Below are 26,255 nucleotides of genomic sequence, written 5' to 3'. Positions count from 1 at the left end.
CCCACTCCGAGCCGGGCGCTGGGGATACAGCTGCGAGCCAGCCAGACCCCTGCGACTCCCATGGAGGCTCCAGGTCTAAGGGAGAACCCAGACCTCACATCCGTAACCAAGCACCCCGGAGAGCCGGCTTCCACCAGGGCGACAGAAGAGGACACACATCAGTCCTGGGGCTCTGCATCTCTAAGCACCACCCAGAGAAGGCAAATAATAAAAAGAGTAACAACAGTAGTCAGCAGCAGAGCTGGCAGCTAATATTTATGGAGCACTTGATCCCCGGGAGATGATGTGTTAAAGAGTCTACACCATATTTAAACCCCATAATAAATAACCCTATGACGTAGGCACTACTGGGATACCCATTGTGTGGGTCAGGAAACAGAGGCTCAGAGAGGTAAGGTGATTTGCCCAAGGCCACCCAGCTGGTGACAAGAACCAAGTCTTAATCATATCCCTGGGGAGCCTCCCAGGACCAGTAAACAAGTCTGTCTTTCCACCACACCCCACCTCATTCCCTAGGCCCACAGCCCTCCATGTCTTCAGGGAGCCTGGCCCCTTCCTCAGAAGCATCTCTTACGGGAGGGAGCCAGCATCTTACCCAGGCTTCAAGGGGGTGGTGGAGCAGCCTGTTGGATTTCAATATTCACAAACTGGGCAGAAAAATCCTGCAACCCAGCCCCCCAGCACGGGGCTGTGAGGTGGACAGATCCCCACGCGGAGGCCTGGCTGTAAATCATAATCGCCTCGGCACGGGCATCGACAGGCCTTAGCAGTGCAATTAAGCACCTAATTATGCTGAAAGAGACAAGGCCAGTCCATGCCATGACCAAGCTCAGCCTCCTTCCTGCCTGCCCATGGCCCAGGCCTCGCTGGACACGGCAGGAACCCACAGACCATCAGGTGGGTGGGCTGGGATCCTTCTCCCGAGCTGTACCAGGAAGAGTGGATGATGGCAAATTATTCCACAGTGCCAGACCTCTCCTCCATGTGTCCTCAGCCTAAGAGTGACATGGTGACCCTGAGAAGGTGCCGGGTGGGGAGCAGGGGGTCAAGAGGTCCCTGCCCCAGGCTGGGCTCTGAGCTCTGCCACTCCCGAGCTTCCATCAGCAACACCCAGCCAATTCACCAGTGCCCAGTTGGTAAAGAATCCGCCTGCAATGCAGGAGACCTGGGTTCGATCCCTGGGTTGGGAAGATCCCCTGGAGAAGGGAATGACTACCCACTCCAGTACTCTGGCCTGGAGAATTCCATGGATGGTATAGTCCATGGGGTCACAAAGAGTCGGACACGACAGAGAGACTTTCACTTTCACTTTGGCAAGGCCAGACGCCAACTCAGAGTCCCCCAAATCTGGGCCCCAGAAGCCCTCACCCATTGCAGCCAGGCCCTCCCAAGTCATGACCCCCATTTCTCCCTTCCCACGGGCACAATCCATCTCTGAATCCCACTGATCTTCCTGCTAAACATTACTGGTCCTCCCCTTCTCTCTGGAATCCAGATCCCCATGCACTGGCCAGGGCAATATCCCAGCCTCCCCCAGGGCCTCTCCAAAGTGCTTTGGCCCCTTCCAATCCATCCTCCCAAGACAGTCAGACATATCTTTCCAAAATGGCTCCAACTTAGAACCCTTCCTGCGATGGCTCCCCATAGTGGCTGCTGGGGGAAACTTTAGGGTCTCATCCTCTCCTTTCCCTCACCCACCAACACACGCAGTGTGTGTGTTGCAGTTCCTCCAACACACACACACACACACACACACACAAACAGACACACACTCAGAGAAGTTCCCTCTACTCCAAGTCAACCTCCCTACACTCCAGTGCTCACTTCAAAGAACACCTCCTCCAGGAAGCCCTCCAGACCCCTCAGACTAGGTCAGGTCCTGTGACTGGCTGCACTCCTTCTTATTTTGATAGTCACAGTTGTAATTTTACTTTTTATCATGTGTGATGGTTGAGTTATCATCCATTTGCCACACCGACTGGGAGTACCCTGAGAGTGGGGACTGGGTATGTGTGATCATGGCCTTCACAGAATAATCTTTGGGGCCTCAGCCAAAGGCCGGCTGCTCTGTGCCTGTTTCAAGGGATTCCCAAGATGGATGGAGTGATTTCGACTCCACATGAATCTTGCCTCCCTTTCAGACTTCAGAATTCCATGCCCTTTGTATACTGTGGATCACTGCAGGAATTTTCAAGGAAATATAGAAATGTCTACTACAGAAAATAAAGTCGTAGTACACCATGACCCACTGCTTGGCCTGTTAATCCTTCATGAAGAATGCAGACCTTGTGTGCTGCTCTCGTTCCCAGCCCCCACTCCCTGCATCAGAAAACACACAGTATTCATGTGTATATCACATGTATGGGGTAGGCAGGCAAGGCAGGCAGGGGCTTGATCTGACAAATACTGCTGCTGCCTTTTAACCATTTATGCAGATTTGGGGGCCCGGGGTTGGGGGCTGCTGTTTGCTTTCCACAGTTTTTCAAAAATCCAATTAGGTCCCAACAGTTAAAAATCAGGGGCTTCCCTTTGCAATGCAGGGGACACTGGTTCGATCTCTGGTCCGGGAAGATCCTACAGGCCTTGGGGGCTGCAGCGTGCTTGCTGAGGCCTCTTTGGCTGCCCCCCGGCTTTTAGGGCTTGGCTGGAGTGGAGGCAGGGCTTAGGATAGCGGGGATGGAACACAAGGCCACCTGCATATTGGGACCCAGGCTGCCCAAGGCTGTTTTGGACTGAAACAGGTTACATGAATCTACAGCACAAACAACTGCAGTTAGACCAAAAGAGAGACTAACAGTAACAAAGGCAGGTGAGCCTCCTGGGAAAAAGGATACATGTGGGGAATTTCACCTTATTTTAAAATTCAGCAGTTGGGGGCCATCTCTACTTGCGAAATTGTTAGTTAAGGGGACATTAATTCCAAAACACAGAACTTTAGTGAAGTCAAAAGAAAAACTTCCAGAACTTGAAAATGGACACAGGCAGAATTCATCTGAGCCCCAGGAATGAGGCCCTGATAAGGGAATCTTCAGCATATACAAGCTCCCAAGGGAGATAATTTTTAAGGCCAGGGGATCCTTCCCCAGGCCCCAAGTTAAATGAGATAAATCACATTGTAAAGCACTCATCATGGTTCTTGACATATGGCAAGCACTCAATAAACGTTAGCTGCCTTGTTATTATTGTTATCAGTGCTATTATTACAGGTGCCTGTAATTTAAACGATCTCTTTATGAGATTCTGAGCTCTTTTCTTTCCTTCTCCCGTTTTCTGCAAAGAAGCTGGGCCTCCTTTCCCTGCTCCACACCCCTCCACCCCCAATTCTGGGAATAGGAATCATGTGATTTGAAAATTCATATTAAGTTTCCACTGTAGTAATCACTGTCATTTACATGGCCGAATCCAGAGGACTTTACAGTCTCCATAGTGCTTTTCATATATTTGCTAGACAGCAATGAGCGGGGGAGGGAGGCCCAGGGAGGGGGCAAAGCTGGACCAGGACTCAGGTGGTCCTGGGACATTCGGTGTTGGCCCACTGTGTCCTCACTGACCCACCCCTGCACTCAGCGCTGCTGTATCTCAACCTCCCCAGGGCAACCATGGTGGACCCAAGGGGTTACAGCACCCATGATGGAGCCCTGCTTCCACCTAACCCCCAGAGACTCATTTTACTTCCTCCTCTGAACCTGGGGCCCCTGAGGTGCTGACGCTGCCCAACTGGGAGACTGAGTTGTTTGCCTTCCACAAAAATCAAATTAGGTCCCAACAGTTATAAAATCAGGACTTCCCTGGTGGTTCAGTGGTTAAGAATACACCTTGCAATGCAGGGGACTCGGGTTCGATCCCTGATCCGGGAAGATCCCACATGTCTTGGAGCAAGTAAGCCCGTGTGCCACAGCTGTGAAGCAGAGGGCGTGCTCTGCAACAAGAGAAGCCACTGCAATGAGAAGCAGCTGGGGAGTAGCCCCGCTCACCACAACTAGAGAAAGCCCGCAATCAGCAACGAAGACCCAACACAGCCAAAAATAAAATAAATTTAAAAAAAAATCGGGAGATACTTCCTGGAACTCGGGATTTTTAGGTGACATAGGACTCTGGGGCCAGCACTCCTGCCTGGCTCATCTGGCTCCTGCAGACACAGGGCGTTCATTCCCAGGCTCCACCTTCCCAAACGACCCCTGCACACATACACGCACAGGCACGACGCGCATGGTGTTGGCATGTCCGTGTATCAAAATCTGTGTCTGGCTTTGCGCTGCCATTGGCCTGGGTGTGTGTTTGTGTGTGTGGCAGTCACTTGATAAATATTTATTGGGCGCTGACTACCTGCCAGGCATGGTGCCAGGCTCTGGAAATCAGGCAGGCACAGTCCCAGCCCCACTGTCTCCAGGGAAGGCAGGCCTGAAACAGAGGCTCACAAGCACAGATCAATACAGACAAAAATGCAGCCAGCAAGGAGAAGGAAGGGGCGCCGGCTGAGTCCCAGGGTCCAGGGAGGCTTGATAAGCTGAGTTCTGAAGGAAGAGAGAGGAACCGTTTTCTGACATGTGCAAATGTCAGGAGGTAGGAAGGAATGAGAGGCTGGGAGGCAGCCAGGTTTGGAAGGGACAGGGGAACCAGGTCCAGCAGACGAGATGGCCCAGAGGGTGAGCAGAGTGAGTTGTACAGAATCTCGAAGGCCATGGAGAAATCTGAGCCTTCTCTCGGGCTGCAGGAACCTGGGGTGTGCTGCTGCTCACAGATGTCCGTTAACTGTGCGTCCATGTACTTAAGAACTATCACAGGCAAGATGCTGTCTGCACAGGGAGCTGGGTCTGTGTTTGCCTGGGAATCTCCTAACAGAGCCCCAGCTGGTGCAGGAATCGCCAGGGATTATTGGGGTGGGGGTGGGTATTGCATGATCATGCTGAGTACATTTATTTTATTTTACTAATTAGCATCTTTGCATGCCCCTCACGTGGGGCCCAGCAGCCTTGAATTCTAATCCTCTAAGTCAATTAGATTATTTTCTCCTTTGCCTTAGACGCTTCTTAAACCCCAAACAAAATCATCAGTGAGAGAGTTGCCATGAACGGTGTATATTAATGTACACAGAGGTCTCCACCTGGTCAGGCTTAAGTGATGGGTGTTTGGGCAAGAAACAAGGTGTTACGCATGGGCGTGCCCTTGGCAGAGGATGAGGGTAAGGGGCCAGGGCTTTAGAGGCGGTGGGCCAGCAGCCGCCCTGAGCCAGAGATGATTTACATTTTCCTAGCTCAGAAAGGCCCCGAGGGTAGATAGCACATATGATGCTTTGAAGGCCTTTTTCTGTCATCTGCCCATCTCCTGTCTGAACCTCCATGGGCGCCTCCCTCCCAGCCTCCCGGCCTCTGTTCTGCCACCTCCAGGGCCTGGCATGGCACCTCACGCCTCCCAGTGCCCACTGTTTACACTGTGACTTCTGCTCTGGGGGATCCTCTGTGTCTAAGTGGCCTTGGGGCCCCAAGCACCCCCACAAGTCCTTGATGGGCTTGGGAAGGAGCAGTAGCAAAGAGTGAATCTGGAGGTCACTCCCACAAATGCGTGTCCATACCCCTGTGGGTACCCGCATCTTCTGGGCGTGTGTCCAGTTGACTCCCAACCTCCTGCCAGGCTGACTGCATGCCCCTTGCACAAAGCCAACCTGGTCCCATGGCCACGCGTGTCACCAGGTCACTCCCCTCTCCTCAGCCTCTTCCAGACTCTGCTTGGGGCGCCCTTCTCTACAAAAACTGGCACTCCCTGAGTCCCTCGCGTGCCCTACCTCATAGGGCTCCAGCATAGCCTGGAGACAAAAGCTCGAGGCGGCTCAGCCAAGTCATGACCTCCAGCAAGGCTTTGACCCCTCTAAGCCTCAGCTGCCCCACCTGTAACATGGACCAAAGCTTGCCCTTCCCTCGAGAGATGGAGAATGATAAAAATGAGTCAATGCATTCGAAGGCCCAGCCAGCCCTGAAACCCTTCAGCTGTAGTTCCTCCGTCCCGCCTCACGTCCGGAGCCAGATGACCCAAGTGACCATGAGATGCTGCAGCTGTCATTTGTGATGGGCCGAAAAAAGCCGACTCAGTCTCCTTAGTCCCTCGTTGGCTCCCCAAATAAAAAAATGCTGCTGAGACAGTCACGAAGCATCAGGGATGCACACAGCCTTGGCCCCGACAGGAGAGAATGCATCTTCTCTCCCCCTGTCATTTGTTTGTGCCTGTCATTCAATGAACTTGAAAAATCTCTGGCTTTTAAAAAACAGAGCCGGGCCAATTTTTCCCCCTTCTTCTTCTTCTTTTTTTTTTTTTTTTCTTTTTTCCTTCTCCTCCATCTTCTTGCCAAAGCTCCCTGCTGAACTAGACCAATTTTTTTTTTTTTTTTAAATTACAGCTGCGTCCTCCATTAGAGCCCTTGTAAGAAGTCAATATCAAAACTCACACTTATTTTGGTGGCGTCCTTCCCTGCGTCTTCCTGCTGAGATGCTTTTAGCTGTTGGGAGCAGAAGGGTAGAAAAAGCAGAGACAAGGCATTAGCATCACAGGGTGGGGGTATGGGCCATGGCTAAGATTCTTGAGACAGCAGGTGATGCTCCGGGGACCATGGGTCTGGAGGCAGGGCTGCGGGGGAAGTCCTTCAGCTCTGCATCCACTCAGGGATGGAGGTGAGTCAGAGCAAAGGAAGATAAAGGAGGTGTCTATAAAACTGACTGCATACACGCTATGCATTCTGATATGCAGGGTATTTGGAGATACATAGGGAGGGTAGGTGTGAACAGGCAAAAATGTAATTTGGGTTTGGGGTATCTGTAGGATTGTCTGTCTGCACACTTGCGTCTCTCTCCATCTGTGGATGTGGCCTGTTTTCAGGTTTGTTTGTACAGATGCTGCCAGAGCCCTGTCCACATACTATCCCCTGCACACTGACCCCAGAGGCTTCCAACTGCAAAGCCTGCAACTCCATGCCTAAGAATTTTCTCTGACCACTGGAGTCCTCTAAGCCAGTGTGCTGGGGAGTGGACACCCCCAGGAGCTAGATGATTTTAATATGTATTTGTGAATATGTTAGAGGCCATTTCATGAAACATGCAAGAATGTGTGAGCATGCCTGTGTGTGCATATGAGGGTGTGTCATATATGTGTTCATATGTGAACAGGTGGGCAGATACATATATGTTTGCATAATACTTATATACACACAAGTGTAAGAATGAGAGTGTCTTAGTTTGCTCCCCCAGAAGCAGACCTTGAGACAAAGATTCAAGTGCAAATGATTTATTTGGGAGGTGATGCCAGGAAACACCAGGAGGCGAGTGAGTGAGCAAGTGATACCAAAGAGCCAAGGAAGTTAAGATTGGGTATGTCCTCAAGCCAGTTACCGCAGTGGGCAACTGGAACTTTCTCCCTCTGAGCACCTGGGGATGCTCTTCAGTTATCCCAACTGAAGGGCGAGGGAGCTGGGGTATTTACCCTCCAACGGCTTGTCAGTCATTGGTGGAGCCCTTCTCCAGCCTGCCTTGCCTTCCTGCAGGCTCTGTAGTCCGGAGAAAACCCTCAGGCAGTGTCGCAGGGGTTGGGAGTGGGGCTGGTGGTAGGGGATAGTGTTGGCCGGGCAGGTGGGCGGGGACACCAATAGCGTCTGCCTCCGCGGTGTGTGTGTGTGTGTGTGTGTGTGTGTGTGTGTGTGTGTGTGTGTGACTGTGAGTGTGTACATGTACCGTGACTGGGCTGCCTCGTGTGTCTGCAGGTATGTGGAAGGGCATGAGTGCACACGTGTATGTGTGTGACAGAACTGGGCAACAAGACTGTCCCGTGTTTAGAGGGCCATGGCTCAGCTGGTAAAGAATCCGCCTGCAATGCAGAAGACCTGGGTTCGATCTCTGGGTTGGGAAGATCCCCTGGAGAAGGGAAAGGCTACCCACTGCAGTATTCTGGCCTGAAGAATTCCATGGACTACCCATGGGGTCTCAAAGAATCGGACCGACTGAACGACTTTCACTTTCACTACAAAGCAAGTGCTCCCAGGGCTTGGAGACGGTGAATCAGGAGACCCGCCTTGCCCATTAACCTGGAGCCAGCTTCCGTCCTTCTGCACTCAGTTCCCCCACCTGCACCTGAAGGGCGGGACTCTGCTCCCTGTAGGGCCCTACAAGCTGCACGCTTCCCAGGTGCACAGCCTGGCCCCGCCCCCAGCCTGGCCCCGCCCCCACCCCACACCCCCACCAAGCTTCCATTCCAGGAAGAAGGCAGGGAGACCGCTGGGGGCTGCAGAGGACGAGCACAGCTGGAGCCCGTGCCCTCAGAGACGATGAGGGGCAGAGACATACCCCCTCCCCGGGAGTGGGCGGGGGGCGGGCGGGATCCTCCCAGCCCCACTCGGAAGTCTCCCCCGGGAGGTACCTGGTTCGAGGCCCACGCCTGCTTGTCCGTCCAGTCCCTGTGGCTCCGCACGTACCACCACTGGATCTCCAGCGAGTACGAGGGCGAGCCGCTGCCGCGGAAGGAGCAGGCCATCTCCACGTCCTCGCCCGTCCGCGCCGTCATGTCGTGGGGCGTCTCTGTGAACAGGGCTGTGCGGAGACACCGGGGGAAGGGTGGCCAAGGGCTCAGGAAACCTCAGGGCCGGCGGCGGGGGGTGGGGTGGGGGAGGAGAGGGGTGGGGGGGAGAGGGGTGGGGGCGGGGGGGTCCGGCGGCAGGTGGGGCATCTGGACCGGCTCAGCGCGGCTGGGGAAGAGGGCTGGGCGGCGGCGGCAGGCGGCAAGACTTGGGGATGAAGGAGGAGGTCCGGGGGCCCCGAATGTCCCACACGGGCCAGCCCTCAACCCCCGAGATCGCGGGCACCAGATTCTCTGGAGAGGGTAGTAACAGATCCGAAGAGGGCTTGGTTGGAAGGTGTGAGCAAGGAGGCCAGGAGACCAGGGAGGAAGCTGCCGCTTTCATCAATTCTTCCCAGTTTCTCCGCCAGCCCCCAGCCCTGGGGGGTTCTTCTCAATCCCAGGGCACAGCATTCAACACAGTCTTTGAGAAAACCGGACCAGACCTGGGCCCCTACCCCAATCCAGGAACCCCTGCTGGGGTCCCCTCTGCCCAGGTTGGAGGGCAGGCCACTCCCACCTTCCCCTGGTCTCCATTCTGTCCTATGAACAGGCCTCCCTTTTCCTGCCTCACTTTGGTCTCCGCTGTTCCCAGTGCCTGAAATGTGCTTCCCTTGGTCCCTCTTTGGCTAGGCAAGTCACTCAAAGCTCCGCTGAAACCTGGCCCCCTCAGAAAGGCCTTCCCTGACCGACTGGGTCGGTTCCGCTCAATGCCCTGATCATGGTTACGGTCATGCACACCCCCTGGCTGCAGGCACTGCCTGTCGCAGCTGCAGGACAGCAGGGACCGGAGCTGCCTCACTACACATTTCCTGGCACCTACGAGATGCCTCGAACAGGTGGTAGAGTCTCCATCCTCTCAAGGCCCCCAGGGGGCGGTGGGAGATGCACCTGCCTCCCGTCACCCGCGCCCCACCCCGAGCCGGGTCCAGCTCCCCAACAAAGCCCGGAGCAGCGGTTCCCCAGACCCAGCAGGACCCCCACCCACCGCCACCCCCGCCACGCTGTCAGGTAAACGCGAAAACCGGTCCCCACTGGGTGCAGTTCAGCACTGCTCCCACCATATGTTCTGTCTCTTGTCTTTCCAAACAAATACTGTCCTGAGACGTAATTAGAATTCTTTCCTCTTCTCAGGATGGATTATCTCGCCCTGGAAAGATGCCTGGCAGCGGGCAGGTCACCCAGGGAATGTTGCCTCTGTTGGTCCCCGCCACCCCATGTCTGTTTTGCTGCTGCCAGGCGCCCCCACCCAGCGGGCAGACAAGCCCACCTTGCAGCCCCCGAGGTCCCTCCTGGCACTGCTCGCCTCGGAGCTGGAGGAAGACAGAGCCTGACTGGAAGCGGGGGTCCTGCTCTGGGGTCACCTGTCGCCACCCCGCTCCCGTGATCCCAAGCGCTTTGGGAGGGTCAGGATTGATAAAATCCTATTGTTTCTGCTGTACACACAGGGTTTCCAAATGGAGCTTGACTCCAGCAATGAGCCTGTGGGTTAAGAGAAAGTCTGTGACATCCTTGACCTCCAAGGTCATGGGTTCAGGCTGCCCATGTTCTCTGAGGTTTGCGAAGGACTGACTGCCATTGCGTAACAAAGCCAGTGTAATAAGAGCGGATGTTGTTTGAGTTACTGAACATGTATCAGGAGTGGTGTGTCAGCAACTGAGAGCTGGGACTGTCCTTGTTTCCAGTGGGCAGGAAACACATGGGCTCCTGGAGGAAGGTACCTGCCCACCCAACTTTGCCCTCCAAGTGCCCAGGCCCCCCAAAAACTGTAGGGTCTCCCTTGCCTCCTTTGTTCTTTCTCTTATGCCCCCATTCGGTCTCTGGGGAGTTCCATGGGTTCTGTCTCCAGAACATCTCCCGAATCAAGCCCCTTGTCCCCGCTTTCACTGCCCCACGCTGGGCCAGCCACCACCATCTCTCACCCATGACCGTGGGGGAACCACTGGTCTCCCTGCCGCCACCCACCCTCCTCACTGATTTATTTTCAACACAGCAGCCAGAAAAAATTTGGCAAAACACCCATCAGTCCCCCCAGCTCTCAAATCTCCCATGACGCCCTCTCCCTAAGATGAAAAACCAAAGCCTTTACAGTGGCTGACAAGGCCCTCCATGTTCAGGCCAGTCCCCTGTGGAGGAAAAGCTTCTACTTTCCCCCTTGCTCATTCCAGTGCTGACACAATGGCCTCCGTGCTGTTCCTCAGACATTCAGCTGAGATCCTACCTCAGGACCTTTGCACTTGCCATTCCCCCTGCTTAGAACTCTCTTCACCCAGATTATCACCGGACTCCTTCCTCCCCTTGCATCAGGACTCTGCTCAGATGTTGCCTCTTCAGCGAGGCCTGAGGGCTTCCCAGCTGGTGCTAGTGGTAAAGAACCTGCCTGCCAATGCAGAAGACGTAAGAGATGAGGGTTCAGTCCCTGGGTCATGAAGATCCCCTGGAGAAGGAAATGGTAACCCACACCAGTATTCTTGCCTGGAGAATCCCATGGACAGTGGAGCCTGGAGGGCTACAGTCCATAGGGTCGCAAAGAGTCGGTCACAACTGAAGCGACTTAGCACACATGCACGTGCATCGAGGTCTACCCTGACCACTTCACTTAAAGCTGCATCCCTGGGAATTCCCTGGTGGCCCAGTGGTTAGGACTCGGTGCTCTCAGTGCCAGGGCCCGGGTTCAATCCCGGTTTGGGGAAATTATATTCCACAAGCTGTGCAGTCAAAACAATTAATTAAAATTTTAAAAAAGGAGAAAAATTGCAAAATATAATTTGCATTGGGGAAAAAAAACAACAACAACTGTATCTCTTGCCCCAACCCAGAGCTTTGAAACCCTCTTCCCTTCCAAAGTGCTGCCCACTAGGACTTCCTGCAATGAGGAAAATGGTCTATATCTGAGCTAACACAGTGGCCACCAGCCACATGTGTCTGTTAAGCACCTGAGATATGTATGACTAGTGTGAGTAAGGAACTGAAGTTTAAGTTTTACTTCATTTAAATTAATTTAACTTTAAATGTAAGGACTTCTATGGTGGTCCAGGAGAATAGGCCTGCCAATACAGAGGACACGGGTTTGATCCTTGGTCAGGGAACTAAGATCTCATGTGCCGAGGGGCAACTAAGCCCATGTGCCACAACCACTGAAGCCCACGTGCCCTAGAGCCCATGCTCTTGCAACAAGAGAAGCTGCTGCAATGAGAAGCCTGTGCACCACAATCAGATAATAGCCCCTGCTTGCTGCAACTAGAGAAAGTCTGTGTGAAGCAACAAAGACCCAGCACTGCCAAAAATAAATATTTTTTAAAAACTTAAATGCAGATGGCCACTTGTAGGGGATTGTTGTCGTTCAGTCAAGAAGTCGTGTCCGACTCTTTGCAACCCTATAGACTGCAGCACGCCAGGCTTCCCCATCCTTCACCATCTCCTGGAGTTTGCTCAAACTAATGTCCGTTGAATTGTAGTTAACAGTTACTGTATTGGACAGCACAGCTAATACACTTATTTTATGTATGTTTATGGTCTGCTTTTCCTTCCAGGAGGCAGGGTTGGTGCCTGTCTTGCCTACTGATATTTCCCCAGCTCCTAGAACAATGCTTGGCACATAGTAGGTGCTCACTAAATACTGATGCCGATTCGCCAACTCGAGCAGGACTGAAGGGGGCTGCCGAGGACCTGAGCTACCAGGAGGGCTGGGAGGTGATCAGAGTGAGCCGTTGGTGCCTGGCCCTGGGGACAGCCGGATTCTGCTTTGATCCATGCCCCTACCTGCCCAGCACCTTTGCAAAAGGGGGAAGGATGAGAGCGGTGAGGCCCCCAGTTGGATCCGAGGTAACTGGCAGTGTGACCTTCCTGGCCAAGAGATAGTGAGAGTGACACTGCTGTTGTAACCCCCTCCAGGTGTTCCTGCCTGAGCCATGGGAATCAGAAAGTAACCACCATCTTCCCTCCTGCCAGTGGAGAAAGGGGATCCAGAGCTACTGTGTGGAGAGGGGCTTGCTCCCCACCCCCCCCACCCCACCCCCAGGATCACAGACCTAGGAAGGGCAGAGCCAGCCCTAGAAACTGGCTGTGTGACTCAGCCATGGCACTTCTCCTCCCAGGGCTGGGGGAGTTCTTCCCACAGGAGGATGGGAAATGGTACTTGTGGGTCTCACGGGTGGAAGGAAGGGCAGCGATGGGTTTCCCCAAGGAAACCCCTTCACTGGGGTTTCCATCAGGGTGACGTGGGGAGGGGCTGGCCTCCATCCGCCTTCACTTAGCCTCCCCCTGCCCACAGGCCCCCCAGCTGACTGAAAACCCTGACCTTGGTCCTCCAGCTCTTCTTATGGATGCAGAAATCTGGCCCAGGGCTACTCAGCAGCCAGGGGTGGGCAAGGTCAGCCCCTCTCCCCCAACCCGGATCCCAGTAATCGTCCTCTAGAGGGCGCTGTCCAACAGACAGGGAATGTGAGCCCCTCACCAAGACAGAGGGAATTTTCAATTACCTGTCACCATGTTTTTTAAAGTAACCAAAAAAAAAAAAATTTTTTTTAAGAGGTGAAATTAATTTTAATCATTTATTTTATTTAACCCAAGATATCAAAAAATTATTTCAACATGTATAAAATTATTCATGAGAAATTTTACATTCTTTTTTGTGCTAAGTCTTGGAAATCCAGCATGTATTTTACATGATTACAGCACATCTCAATTTAGGCCAGGCACCTTCCCAGTGGTCAGTTGTCATGTACGGCAGGCGTCCTGGCAGGTGGTGACTCTGCCAGCCTCAGCTCCCCACTGCTCAGAGGAGGCAGCCCAGACCCAGCGTAGGGCAGTAACCCTTCCAAGGTCACACAGTGGAGCCTGGATTTGAACCCAGGTCAGGCTTCCCAGGTGATGTTAGTGGTTAAGGAACCCGCCTGCCGATGCAGGAGACACAAGACATGGGTTCGATCCCTGGGTCGGGAAGATTCCCTGGAGGAGGGCCTGGCAACCCACTCTAGTATCCTTGCCTGGAGAATCCCATGGATAGAGGAGCCTGGTGGGCTACAGTCCATGGGGTTGCATGGAGTCGGACATGACTGAAAAGACTTAGCACACTTGCACACATGCACTGTCTGATTCCCAAGGCCATGTGCTCTTTCCCACAGAACTCAAACTCTTTTGGGTGGTAGGACTCTTTCTTAAAAAGGAACAGTCCCCAGTGGCCAACCTTGTTCTGGAAAGTCCTGAGGAGGAGCCTTCCTGTGGGGCCAGGTGGGGAGTCTGTTTTATTCTGAGTGTAAAGGCCTAGGGTGGTACCGAGGAGGCATTTCACCCAGCCTGAGGCAATCAAAGGAGGCTTCCCAGAGGAGGTGCTGCTCCCCACCACCCCCACCAGCCCCAGGTGGGCCAGGTAGTCCTGAGCCCAAGTGGGGAGGGGCCCTGGCTGGGAGGATGGAGGGAGAATCTGCTCTAAGAACTCCTGTGAGCCAGGAGAGTTGGCTGTAGGTTCAGCCACCGGCTCTCCTTCTCCCCAGGGGGCTCTGGTCCCTCGCTTTCTTTCTCTCTGATCCTCTCAGACCCTGCCAGGAGGCACAGTGTTGGGTGGGTTGAAGGAGGCCCCCTCAGGAGCCCATTGGCTCCATCCTCCGTGATGAAGGGGGCAATGCGTTCTCAGGCCAAGTAGGGAAGCTGAGGCTCTAGGCGTTTGATGGCATATCTGAGTCTCCATATTCCAGAGGCAGCAACATGAGGGTTTGTTTGGGCCCCACCCCAGAGAGCCCCCTTCCTGAAGGGAGAAGCCACATGCAGGTGAGTGCCAGGACTTGGAGCCGGGGAGGAGGGACTGAGCCTGTTTCTGCCATCAGACTTGCTGTGTGACCTTGGGAAAATTTCTCCCCCTCTCTGAGCCTCGGTTAGCTCCTCTATACAATAGGGTTAGTCCTCACAGTATGAGACCCCCACCAGCTCAAACAAACCCAAGGGAGCCAGGTCCTGGGCACTGGGAAGGGGAGGGGTCCCTTCCACTTGGGGGAGGAGGGGACTCTGGGGGAAGAGGAGGTGACCTGGCCCTTCAGCTGCACCCTGAAGGAGGGGTGAATACCAATAAGCAGAGGTAGGGAAGGATAGTGTGAACCAAGGAGGGAGGAGGGGAAACTCAGGGAGCTTTGTTAAAAAAAATAATAATAAAAATCACACCTTTTAAGGGGCATCTACTAGCATGATGCTGACATTGTCTCTAACAGTTTCTAATCCACTCACTCCCATTTGACAGATGAGGAAAGTGAGGCTCAGAAAGATGACATCATTTGTCCAAGATACACACAGAGCTGGATTTTGAGCTTAGGGTCTGACCAGCAGGCGTGACCAAGACCCTGGGGGTCCATCAGCTCCCATCAGAATTTGGTCTGAATTATCAGGTCAAGTTCAGCCACCAGATTCCATTCTTCTGTGTCCCATTTGCACACCTCCAGAGACGGGGAGCTCAGCTCCTCCTGCCTCCACTGAAGGTGGGCGGCTCTAGTTGTCAAGAGGTTCTTGCTCCCTCTGCTAATTCTGTGATGAGGACTCAGCATCAGCACCAGAGACCAGAAGGTGATCCACCTTAATTTTGATGATGACGATGATGATCTCTGACAAATATGGAGTGCTTGTTAGTATTCCATATTTGTTAGAGATCATCGTCTCTAACAAAGCCCTCTGCCAAGCTCTTTACACACCTTTTCTCATGCTCCCATCAGGATGCTACGGGGGGGAAGTGTGATCATTATCATCCCCATTTTTCAGATGGGGAAACTGAGGCTCAGAAGGGTTAAGTGACTTGCCCAAGGCCCCAGAGTCAGTGGTTATGTATGAACCCAGCTCTAGAGGACTCCAGAGTGGCAGCCCATAACTTCTAGACCATGCTCCTATAACCCTCTTCCCAGTCCCTCACCCCGCCGCTTCCTTCCCTCTAGCCTCTCAGACCCCTCCCCCACCTCCATGTCAGCATCCTTGCTGAGTTTGGGATGTTCAAATCCTTTTTCCTCTTTGACTTCCTCCCACCCCTCCCTGTTCAGATAACTCCTCCCAGCCAGGGAGGCTGATATAATTATAGATGTTTGAGAAGGATATTATTGTCCTCTCCAGCCCCAGGGCCCTGAGCAGGGCTGGGCTCACTGGGAAGACAATTAAAACCACTGTCCACAAATTAGGATTCTGCAGGAGAAGGAGAAAGGGGCTTGATTGAATGCAACATCTCCTTCCTTTCTGCTTTTAATTGGGGGAGCAATGTATTAATTAACCCCAGGCCTGGTTATCGGGCATCATCTGCAGGAAACAGCTTGTGGCTACAGCCGGAGTCACTGAGTTTGGCTTCTGGAAAAGGCAGGAGATGATTTGGAAGATCTCACCCGCCCTTAAAGAGCGGGACTCTGACCTCCTTCCTAACCTTTCATGCCCGGTTCAGTACAAACATCTAGCGTTTGGCCTCTGGCATGGCTCTGAATCCTGTTTCCTTGAGTTCAGTACAAACATCTAGCGCTTGGCCTCTGGCGTGGATCTGAATCCTGTTTCCTTGAGTCCCTAGCTGTGCGACCTGGACAAGCCCCTTTACCTCTCTGAGCTTCAGTTTCTTTAGCTGAAAAAAGGGAAGAATAAGAGGATAGAGAGAGTTGCACAAGGCAACATATGCCTTATGCCTGGCACATAGTAGGTGCTCAAGAAAAAGCACTCCCTTCTCTCAGTTTCTAGCTCAAAATCCTACCATCTCCAGGAAGATGTTTAAAGATGCTTCCTTGTAGCTTCATCAGATTATGCAGTGGAGGCAACATCTGTATTTCACTCACACCTGGACCATGACATCCCTCATCCATCAGGCCTGTACTCTCCTTCCTCATTTGCTCCCAACAGTCATCCCTGCCAAGCCAGGGGGATTCACGCAGGTCCCAAGGAGGTGTGTTGACCAAGGCAACCCTAGCCCAGTCCCCATGTCCCTCCATCTCTGAGCTCAAGTTCCTCATCCCAGACACTCTGGTCCAGCCCCAGGTCTCCCTCTCACAATCCTTTCTGCCTTTCCAGTCTCCAGGTTACTGGACTGGAAGAAGTTCCTCTTCCAGGAAGCCTGCAGAGACTGGCCCCAGCCCACCCATCAATCTTTGCTGAAGCTAATATTCCCCTGGGAGACTGGTGGCAGGGGCAGCTCCTTGTCAGGGGAACCAAGGCAGATCTGGAGCTAAAGAGAGACAAAGCGGGCAGAACAGAGAGAACCAGTGTGGACCCTGGGGTCCCGAGGTCATCTCTGTCCCGGGTCCAATCTCTTTCCGGGAAATACCGAGTTGAGTCTTGAGTCGCTGCTTGCTTAAAACCTTCAGTGATAAATGGATAAGCAGGATGTGGTCCCTCCATACAATGGAATATTATAGTCTTAAAAAAGGAGATTCTGACATCTGCTCCAACATGGAAGAACCCTGAGGACATTAGGCTAAGTGAAATAAGCCAGTCACAAAAAGATAAATACTGTATGATTCCACTTCTATGAGATTTCTAGAGTAGTCAGACTCATAGAGACAGAAAGCAGAATGGTGGCTGTTGGAGCTGGGGGAGGCAGGCTGGGGACGTCACTGTTGAATGGCTATAGAGTTTCACTTTGGGATGATGAAACATTTACGTAAGTGGATAGTGGTGATGGTCACAGTAATCTGAATATATTTGATGCCACTGAACTGTACACTTAGAAATAGTTGAAATGGTAAATTTTACATTATGAATATCTTACAATTGTTTTAAAAAAAAAACAAAACAAAACAAACCCACTTCCTGTGGCTTCCCAGCTCTGCCACATGGTTTTTATCAACAAAAATTTCCCTGCACTAGTGTCTAGAATGCTCCCTCTGCCCCCCATTTCCATGGGGGCCTCTCACTTTTTTCATCTTTGCTCAAATGTCATCTCTTGTATCTTCCCTGTCCACGTCTCCCTCATATTTTTCCTTACTGCTTACTAATATATTATATTCTCACTTAACGTCTCTCATGTACTGTCCCTCTTCCACCCAGGGTGTAAGCTACTCAAAGGCAGGAGATTTTGGTCTGTTTTGTTTACTGCTGCACCCTGCCTGCTAGAATGATGCCAGACACATAGTGGTTGTTCAACAGCAGAACACTCTGCTGTCACACAAAACATACGCAGCAGCTCTGGTTAAAGACCGAGAAAGGATCCCATCCTCCCTGCCCTGGAGGATCAGCAGGGAGCTCCTGAAGGTACTCATGCTTGGGATGCCCCACTGAGAAACTGCCAGCTCTCAGGGTCAAAGTCAGACTCCCAGGTTGAGCATCCGAAGCCTTTAGCTCTGGCCCCGCCCAGAACCCAGTTCAGCCCCTCCTGCCCTTGGGCCATGTGTGTGTGTATCTCCCTCGGGGCGCAGCCTTGCACGGTTCCTGGAATCCCTACTCATAAGGGCCCTCTGCCTGGAGACGCCCTCTCTCCCTGGACTAGGGCAGAAACCCTCCTTGGTGCCCCCAATGGTCTCTGAGTCCTCCATTCGCTGCCCCACTGGCCTGTGTTATATGGCAGGTATTAATCAGGGTGTCTGTGTCTCCCCCAAACTGGAAGCTCCCCCAGGGCAGGGCTCCATATTGCCCAAGATAGAGGAGGCACGCAGGCAGTACTGCTGGGCATGTGCTGAATGAAGGAAGGTTAGACAAAAACTTAAGAGACTTAAGTTAGAAACTTGAAAGAAAAAAACGAGATGGAGACATCATCCATTCATTCATTCATCCCGTCATTCACCCACCCACCATTTACTGGGCGTCTGCTATGTGCCAGATTAGAGTCTGGGGGGACAGCACCCACAAGTGCAGATGTATGGACACAGGCAGCCAGGGAGGTCCCGAGTCGGGCCCCCACAGACCCACCCTACCTCCCACTGGCCCTCACAACCACCAATGCCCAAGTCCAGTCTGGCCCACTGGGTTCAGCCAAGGGGCTTCCCAGCAAGCTGACAGGCAAGCTGGAGGCTCCCCATGATGATGCATCAAGTTGCCATGTGAAATGTGACCAAGGGTGAACAGGGCAATAAAGAAAAGCTGAAGCTCCAAGAAGGGCCCACAGCTCACCTGCCCTTGAAGCCCAAGGATCAGCGCCATCAACCTTGCAGGGTGACCTTCTGACTGGAGGCCCACAAGGAGCCAGAAAGTTGAGATGCGTGTTCCCAATAATCCTCACAGCAACCTGCTGGGCAGGGGTCACTGTCTCTTTATTACAAGCGGGGAAACTGAGGCTCAGAGAACCTGGGGGCCATTGGGGACAGTCCCCTGCCCCAGTGTTGAAGGGAACCTCTCTATGTGGCAGACACTCTAAACAGGACCCCACTTCATCCTCCCACAGAAAAAGGAAAGAAAGATAGCACTAAGTCATGTCTGACTCTTGTGATCCCATGAACTATATAGCCTGCCAGGCTCCTCTGTCCATGGGATTCTCCAGGCAAGAATACTGGAGTGGGTTGCCGTTTCTTTCTCTGGGGAACTTTCTGATTCAGGAATTGAACCCTGGTCCCCACATTGCAGGCAGATGCTTTACTGACTGAGCTGCTTGATGCTATTTACTATCAGTCCCTGCTCACAGAGGGAGCCACTCAGGCTCCATGCCTAGGGAGGCAAAGTCAGATTTCAATCCCAAGGCTGACTGTGGAATTTCCCAACCCAAACTTGAGTCCTCTTTCACCCACTCTCCTCTTGCAGCTCTAGAAAGTGAGAGTCACTGGGGGACATTTCCAGAAAGCCTGCTCTGTGACCAGCTCAGCAGAGTGCTGGGGCCGAAAGGGTGTGTGACATGGGGTCAGAAAAGCCCAGAGCCTCCTGAACTCCCAGCTGGGAGGCAGAACAGGGAAAAGAACTGTGGAGGGAGTGTTGTTTGGGAAGCTCCATCTCACATGAGACTCTCACAGAACTCCTGAAATCAGGGCATGTAAAATGTCCATAAGAGGAAAACCTAAAGAAGTGGAATGAAAAAGCCTCCAGGGAATGAGAAGCCTGGTGGGGATGGGTGCCTGGTGTCTGCTCTGGGATGGGCCCGGGGTGGGGGGACACCCAAGGGTTCCCTGTTTCCTCCTGGGAGGGCAGGTAGCCCGCAGCAAGAGGGATCGAGGTCATGGAGGCTGTTTCATCTTGGAGTGGACAGGTGTCCTCTTCTCAAGAAGTGAAGAGGAGGGAACTTTCCTGGTGATCCAGTGGCTAAGAGTTCATGCTCCCAATGCAGGGGGCCCGGGTTCAATCCTTGCTCGGGGACTAGATCTCACATGCATCAATGAAAAGATCCCGAGTGCTGCAACTAAGACCCGGTGCAACCAACAAAATAAATAATGATAATAAAAAGAAGTGACAAGGAGTGCATTTTGTACAAAAATTTGAGGAACTGAGTGTGCCTTCTTGGGATGATGGGGGCCTGGGCATGTGGTAGGGACTCAAGTCCTCCCTGCAGAAGAAATGAGAGATCAGCATTCACGGATGTCTACACTGGGCCAGTCCCTGTGCTGGGCTTCCCAAGATGCTCAGGCCAGGCCCTGATCCTCAAGAGGCACACATTCTGCAGGAGCTACAAACACACAGACCAGTAACTATTGTTGGGACTGGGTAACTAGAGGTGGGACTGAGCCTGGGTCGGCATGTACGGTTGTTCAGGGTGTGCACCATTCACAGAGCCAGGAATCCTAGTGCTCTGCAGAGACGTGTGGCACACAAGTGTATGCAGAAGCTCTGGATGGAGGCACACGTCCTCGAAGAGGAAAGCTTCCGGGAAAACGGGACAGGGTTGGACTTGAACACTGATGGGATTTGCACAGCCAGGGTGCTCAGGGACCAGAAAGGGCATAGGAAAGAGAGTTTTGCAAGTCCAACCTTTTGGCGACCACTTTACCATTTCTGCAGGATCCCTGTATCACCTGCACTATTATTTACTTAATATTTATTTTCAAAGCATCTTTCTCTTTTTCACTTAAATAAATTTCGCTTAAAAGGAGACTTTTATTACTGCCATAAATGGAAAATCAGCATCACTTGCCATAAAGAGAGGGTAACAGTAAAAATAAACACTATGAAAACCAAACAGCGTTCGTAAATTCTAGCCAGGGAAGGTTGCCTGCTGAAGGCTACGAGCCTCCGTCCCTATTTCCTCTCATTAACAGGGGAGATGGGTGAGAGTTAGGTGTTAAATTCAGAGTGGCACCAGGAAGACACTTTCTTCTTGATCAGACTGGCTTGGGACGCAGGTCCAGCTGACGTGTGCCCATCAGTGGGCAGTCACCTCCCCCACTGTCACCGGCTCTGGCTGCCTTGGCCACTGGCCCAGTCCCACGATTCATCTTTAGTTGGCACCTCCGAGATCTTGTTCTCTCTGGCCCATAGACCTGAAAGCTTTCCCACTCACCTATATGGGGCAGCATCCTGTCTGATTTGCCAGAAGGTTCCCTGTGTCTTGCATGTGGGGAGGACTAACATCAATTTCAGGAATGAGGAGGCCTGAATGCGTGCTAGTAGGATGAATGACCAAAGAAAGGAATGGAGGGCTCCCTTCTGGCTGTACTGAAGCTTTGGAAGTGACTTTCTGAGGCATCAGTTTCCTTCCCATCCCTCTGCTGCCCCCACAAATGGGAAAAGAACATTACTTTTGTATTAAAACAAACATGAATATATTATGGCATGGAATACAGAACTCATGCATTTTGGATGAAACGGGAGACATCAAAGAAATGTTGCCCTTGGTGGGGAGCTGTTTACTCTCCAGCACGAGGCGAACCCCTTGTCAAGGACCTCCATCCCATCCAATCGGAGGCTGCCTTCATCTCTGCAGCCTCAGGCTCTTCAGACCATGCTCTGTGCACTGGAGGGTGAATGTGTTGGGAAAAGGGGCAGAGGACTCAGAGGAAAAAGAGGGACTGGGGACAGGTGAAGTCCAGGATTTACAGATCTAGATGCCTTTTCATCCATACCACAGAGCCCTTTTCACGAGTCCAAGCCCAATGCAGGGCATGATCCACAATCCTCACAACAATCTTACGGTTTTTCACAGATTAAAAAATCTAACACTTGGGAACAAAGGACTGTGTATCACAGGGCACAGATCCAGTAATGGTAGGGCAAGGATGTGAACCCAAGTTCCAGGAAACTCCAGAGCCTGTATTATTCCACACCAGCCCCTCTCCCTAACATGTGGCTCCACTCTTTCTTGCTGTGTGACACCGTATAAGTCGCTTCACTTCTCTGGGCTTCAGTTCCCATGTGTGTCATTGGTTAAAGGCTTATTTTGAGGATTACATGAACTGTGCAGGTGAAGAGCCTGTTTCGGTGTTCTGGACACAGTAGGGCCTCAACATCCACTCACTGCTGAGTTTTAGGGACACATAAGCACATTGACCTAGGTGGGGTCCCTGCCCAGCCCCAGCTGATTGCCCACCCAATAACAATTCAAACTGCTAACACTTAATGTGCCTCGGTTTCCCCATCTGTAAAATGGGGAAAATAATAACAACCACTTCAGAGGCTGATGTAAGGTTTTTTTTAAATTAATTTTTCTTGTAGTTGCTAATGTGGTTAGTTTCTGTATACAGCAAAGGGAATCAGCTATTGTTTACATCCATGCCCTTGTTGTAAGGATTAAATCCATTAGCATTTTTATAAAGTGTCTGACTCCAAGTATGTGCTTATAAAAGTGTTTCCTTTTTATTTATTTATTTAGTGGTAATTGAAGTGAAATTCACATAACATAAAATTAACCATGTTAAAGTGTACAAGTCAAGGGCATTGAGTACAGTCACCAAGTTGTGCGACTACCATGTCTATTTAGTCCCAAAACATTTTCATCCTCCCACTAAGCAGTCACTCTCCCTTCCCCCAGGCCCTGGCAACCACCAATCTGCCTTCTGTCTCTATGGATTTGCCTATTCTGGATATTTCACATAAACGGAATAATAGAATATGTGGTCTTTGGGGACATGCTTTTTTCACTAAGCATAATGTTTTTGAGGTTCGTCCACATTGTAGCATATTATCAGATTTCATTCCTTTTTATACAGTTGTTTCTTTAATGAAATATCTCACAGAATCCCTAGCACAACCTGGGAAGCAGCCACTGTCACCCTCCTCTTCTTCAGATGAAGAAACTGAGGCACAGAGAGGGTGGGGACTTGCCCAGGCCCCCTACCAGGCAGCCCCCACGCAGCAGGGCTGGCAGGCTGGGGGCGGGGTGCCTCCCAAGGCCACCAGCGCATATTGAAGGAGACAGCCGTGGAATTACAAATCTGGGGAGATTTCAGGAGAGTGGAAATGTTCTGGCACTTGCAGGATTGTGGAAGTTGAGCAGGTTTCCCCAATGGAATTCCCGCCTCCTCTTCCCACACATCTAGGCCACAGGGGATCAAAGGGCTTGGGAGGGAGAAACCAAGTGTGGGGATGTTCATGGAGCCAGGGATGGGATGAAGGCTGATGGCTGCGCGGGTACCCTTTCTTTTCAAGCTCACCTGCACATCCTGCAAAGCCGGGGCGGGGGGTGGTGAGCCACCCACTGCACTGATGACTAGTGAGGCTCAGAGAGGTTGGCGGGGGAGGAGGGGCCAGGATTTGAGCCCCGGGGTCTGAGCTCAAAGTCCAGGTGCGTACCCATCCTCAAGGATTGTCACAGATTGCAGGGGGTGTGGATGGAGGAAGCACAGGGAGGCTGCATCAGCCATAGAATGAGAGGTTACCCCAGAACCCCAGAGAGAAGCTTCCCCAGATCCACCAAGAAGGGGAAAGAAAAGTCTGGAAGCACCCAGAGTGGAGCGAGGGAGGCCGGGACCATGCAGGACAGAGCAAGAGAGCGGCAGAGACGGGGGCACCTGAAAGCCAGGTGCAGACAGAGGCTGAGGCAGCGCGCCCAGGGACGCTTCAGAGCAGAGCTTCTGGGGATGCCCACAAGGCAGGGGCAGAGAGCAGAGTGGCTATGCTGCCGCCTCCTCCACCCCCTCTCCGCCGGCACTGGCCTAGTCAAACCCAGCTCCCCCAGGGACCCAGTTCCTGCCCCCACCCCAGTCCCTCCTAACTGCCCAACTGTGTCTGAGAAATCCAAGACTGTAGCAGTAAACACGTGGGCTCTGGAATCGAGCTGACCTGGATTTGAAACCCAACTCTACTTCCCAGAGGTCAGCCAAACTCTGAACCCGTTTCCTCATCTGTAAAATGGGTATTGTGGGGACTCGAGGGGATCACACATACCTGTAAATGTCTGGCACACGGCAGGCTGCACAGAGCATTGTCCCGGCGGCTGCTATTCATGCTGCCTCTCTGGCAGGGCGGGGGGTCTTGCTCCAGCCCCGCCTCCCAAAGGCTCCCACCTCCTTTTCCCTCACCTGGAAGACTGGCCTTTAGGGAAGGCTTTTAAGCCCAGTGACTATTCTAGAAGCAAATAAGCCCTAGCTGAAGGGTTCTGCCCTACCCCAGGGCCTTTGCACTTACTGTTCTCTCTGCCTGGGAGGGGATTTAATAGAAAGCAGCAGAGCTGGGATGGGGTTGGGGGCACCCAGTGCCTACGTGGAGTTCAGTGACCACTGCTGCGGTCTCTGGGGAACATGAGGAGACCAGCTGCTGAGTCTCTGGGCCCTGCCCCGAGAGCCCTGCCATCAGCCAGCCTGTCCGCCCCTCCCTCTCGTCTGCCTGCCCGAGACCATTAGCGTGGCTTTGCTGTGAGCACTATTTCCACCACCATGTGCTCTGGCCACCGGGCCTCCATTAGGGACCCTTTCCTGGGGCCGATGACAGGCGGCAAACAGCTCCCCAGCGAGCCAGCTGTAATTGCTGCCGCCTCTAAGGTCGGAAATGATTTTTTTAAAACCTCACAAAGCAAAACAGACACCCTGCCGCCTGCTCTCTCCCTCCCCACCCTCAGCCAGGAACCAAGCCTGAGGTTTCTGAGAAAGGGGGGTGCAGTTAAGATTCCCCTCAGCCCAAGAGACACCCTTAACATGCCAGGCAGGGGACAGCAAAGTTTGGGGCTCCGATCCCTTGCTTTGAACTCAGTGTGAGGCCCCAACATCTAAGCCACCCCCCGTTTCCTCCTGGGCAAGACGAGCGTGTTGATGGGTATCTGGGGTGCCTGCCAGGGTGACCGTGATGGGGCGCTGACAGGAGGTCACGGGCCTCTCCGTGAAGCAGAGAGAACCGCAAGGCAGGAGGGGAAGGAAGAGAGCCCGCCAAGAGGAGAAAATCACTCGGGAAAAGGTTCTGAGGAGGAAGGAGCTCGTGTGTTCAAGAATGGAAGCCAGCGTACTTCTACACACGCGTGCGCGCGCGCACACACACACACACACACACGTGCACACACACCAGACACCCGGCTCCCCTCTCCTTTCAAGCCCATATTCCCATCAATCCCTGGGCACTTAAAAACCAGCTCCAGCATCCTATGAGCCCAGAAACTCAGCCCCTCTCCCCACAAACAGCCTCTCCTCCTCCATTAGCCCCTCCAGCCTCCAAGGCCTATTTAAGGCCCCCACTTCAACCTGCAGGGCCAGCCACGCCTTGTGCCTTCACCACCCAGAGATCCTCCAGGCCTGCCTCTGCCCTGGGGATCAAAACCAACCCTCCCCAGCCTATTCTCAGCACCTCCAGCCACGGCCTGCTTTTCCGGGTACGCCAGCAGGCCCCTCCAAATGAAGCCCCTGCCAGACCCAGACAGCTGGGCAGGGCTCCCTGCCGATCACCAGATTCTCCTCTCAGCCCTGATGGTCCCTGGACGCAGGCAAGGTGCCCACCGCCCCCAGGAGGTCTTCCCTGACTGCACCAGGACACAGCAACCACTCTTGCTGGGAACCCCCCGGAGATCTCCCTCCTCTGTGGCTCACCTGCCCTTTCTGTGGCTCTCACCTATGGCTGAATGTCCTCCATTATGTCTCCCTAAACTCACTTCTGCAGACACTCACCAAGGAGCTGCCGGGGAAAGGAACTGAAGCTTCTTCCGAGGCCACCTCAGGTCACAACGAGAACAGTCCCGGGGGTAGGGGAAAGACTCCAGAGCCTGGCTCTGCTTCACACCAGCCCTGTGTCCTGGGGCCAGCCTGGAACCTCAGTCACCCCCCACCCCCTGCCCCGTGACATGAAGGCTGCTTCCCCTGAGGTCCACAAGGGAGCTTTGGGGGTCCTCAACAAGCCCCCTGACACTGGACCAAACCATGTGGTATTTTCCTGAGGAAACAACCCAGTTTTCACCAACCAGTCCAATTCTCAAGAGGATCGTGCCCTCCAAAAAAATTAGGAACCATTAGTCTAGACCAGGTCCAGTGCCCCTTGTAGCTTCCCCGTGTGGTCATTCACTCGTTTATTCATTTTGTTCATTCAGCCGGCATTTCCTGGGTGCCTGCTCTGTGTGGGTGTCACTGTGATACACAGAATCCGTGCACATGTAAGCCGGAGATGTCACCTGAAGAGAGGAGTGTGTGTGTGTGTGTGTGTGTGTGTGTGCAGAGAGACAGAGAGAAAGGGCAGACTGAGGTGGGAGAGATGAGAAGAGAGAGGAAGGAGATGGAGCAGACACAGGGAAAGGGACAAAGAAAGATGGAGAGAGATGGAAAGATGCAGATAGAGATCGAAAGAGAGACAGACAGACAAACCCATAGAAAGAGATCCGGAGGAAGGGAAGCAGGGGAGCATGTGGCACCGAGGGGCACTGCCAGGCCCCTAATTGATGGCTCTGAGCGAGGCCT

General features: G+C 52.9%; 1 protein-coding gene across 1 annotated transcript in view; it reads right to left on the bottom strand.

Annotated features, from left to right (window-relative positions):
* The window catches only part of VSTM2L (V-set and transmembrane domain containing 2 like), a 38,344-nt gene that overhangs the window by 3,603 nt on the left and 8,486 nt on the right, over positions 1-26,255 (bottom strand). The window contains exons 2-3 of the mRNA XM_043884596.1: positions 8,398-8,567; positions 6,440-6,490 (exon numbers count right to left, since the gene is read on the bottom strand). Of these exons, the coding sequence (XP_043740531.1) occupies positions 6,440-6,490; positions 8,398-8,567 (221 nt within the window). The remainder of the gene's footprint in view (positions 1-6,439; positions 6,491-8,397; positions 8,568-26,255) is intronic.

This window comes from Cervus elaphus, chromosome 23 (assembly GCF_910594005.1).
Source record: "Cervus elaphus chromosome 23, mCerEla1.1, whole genome shotgun sequence".
Classification (NCBI taxonomy): Eukaryota; Metazoa; Chordata; class Mammalia; order Artiodactyla; family Cervidae; genus Cervus; species Cervus elaphus.
The sequence above is the reverse complement of the archived record's forward strand: the minus strand, read 5'-3'. Positions and strand labels throughout refer to the sequence as shown.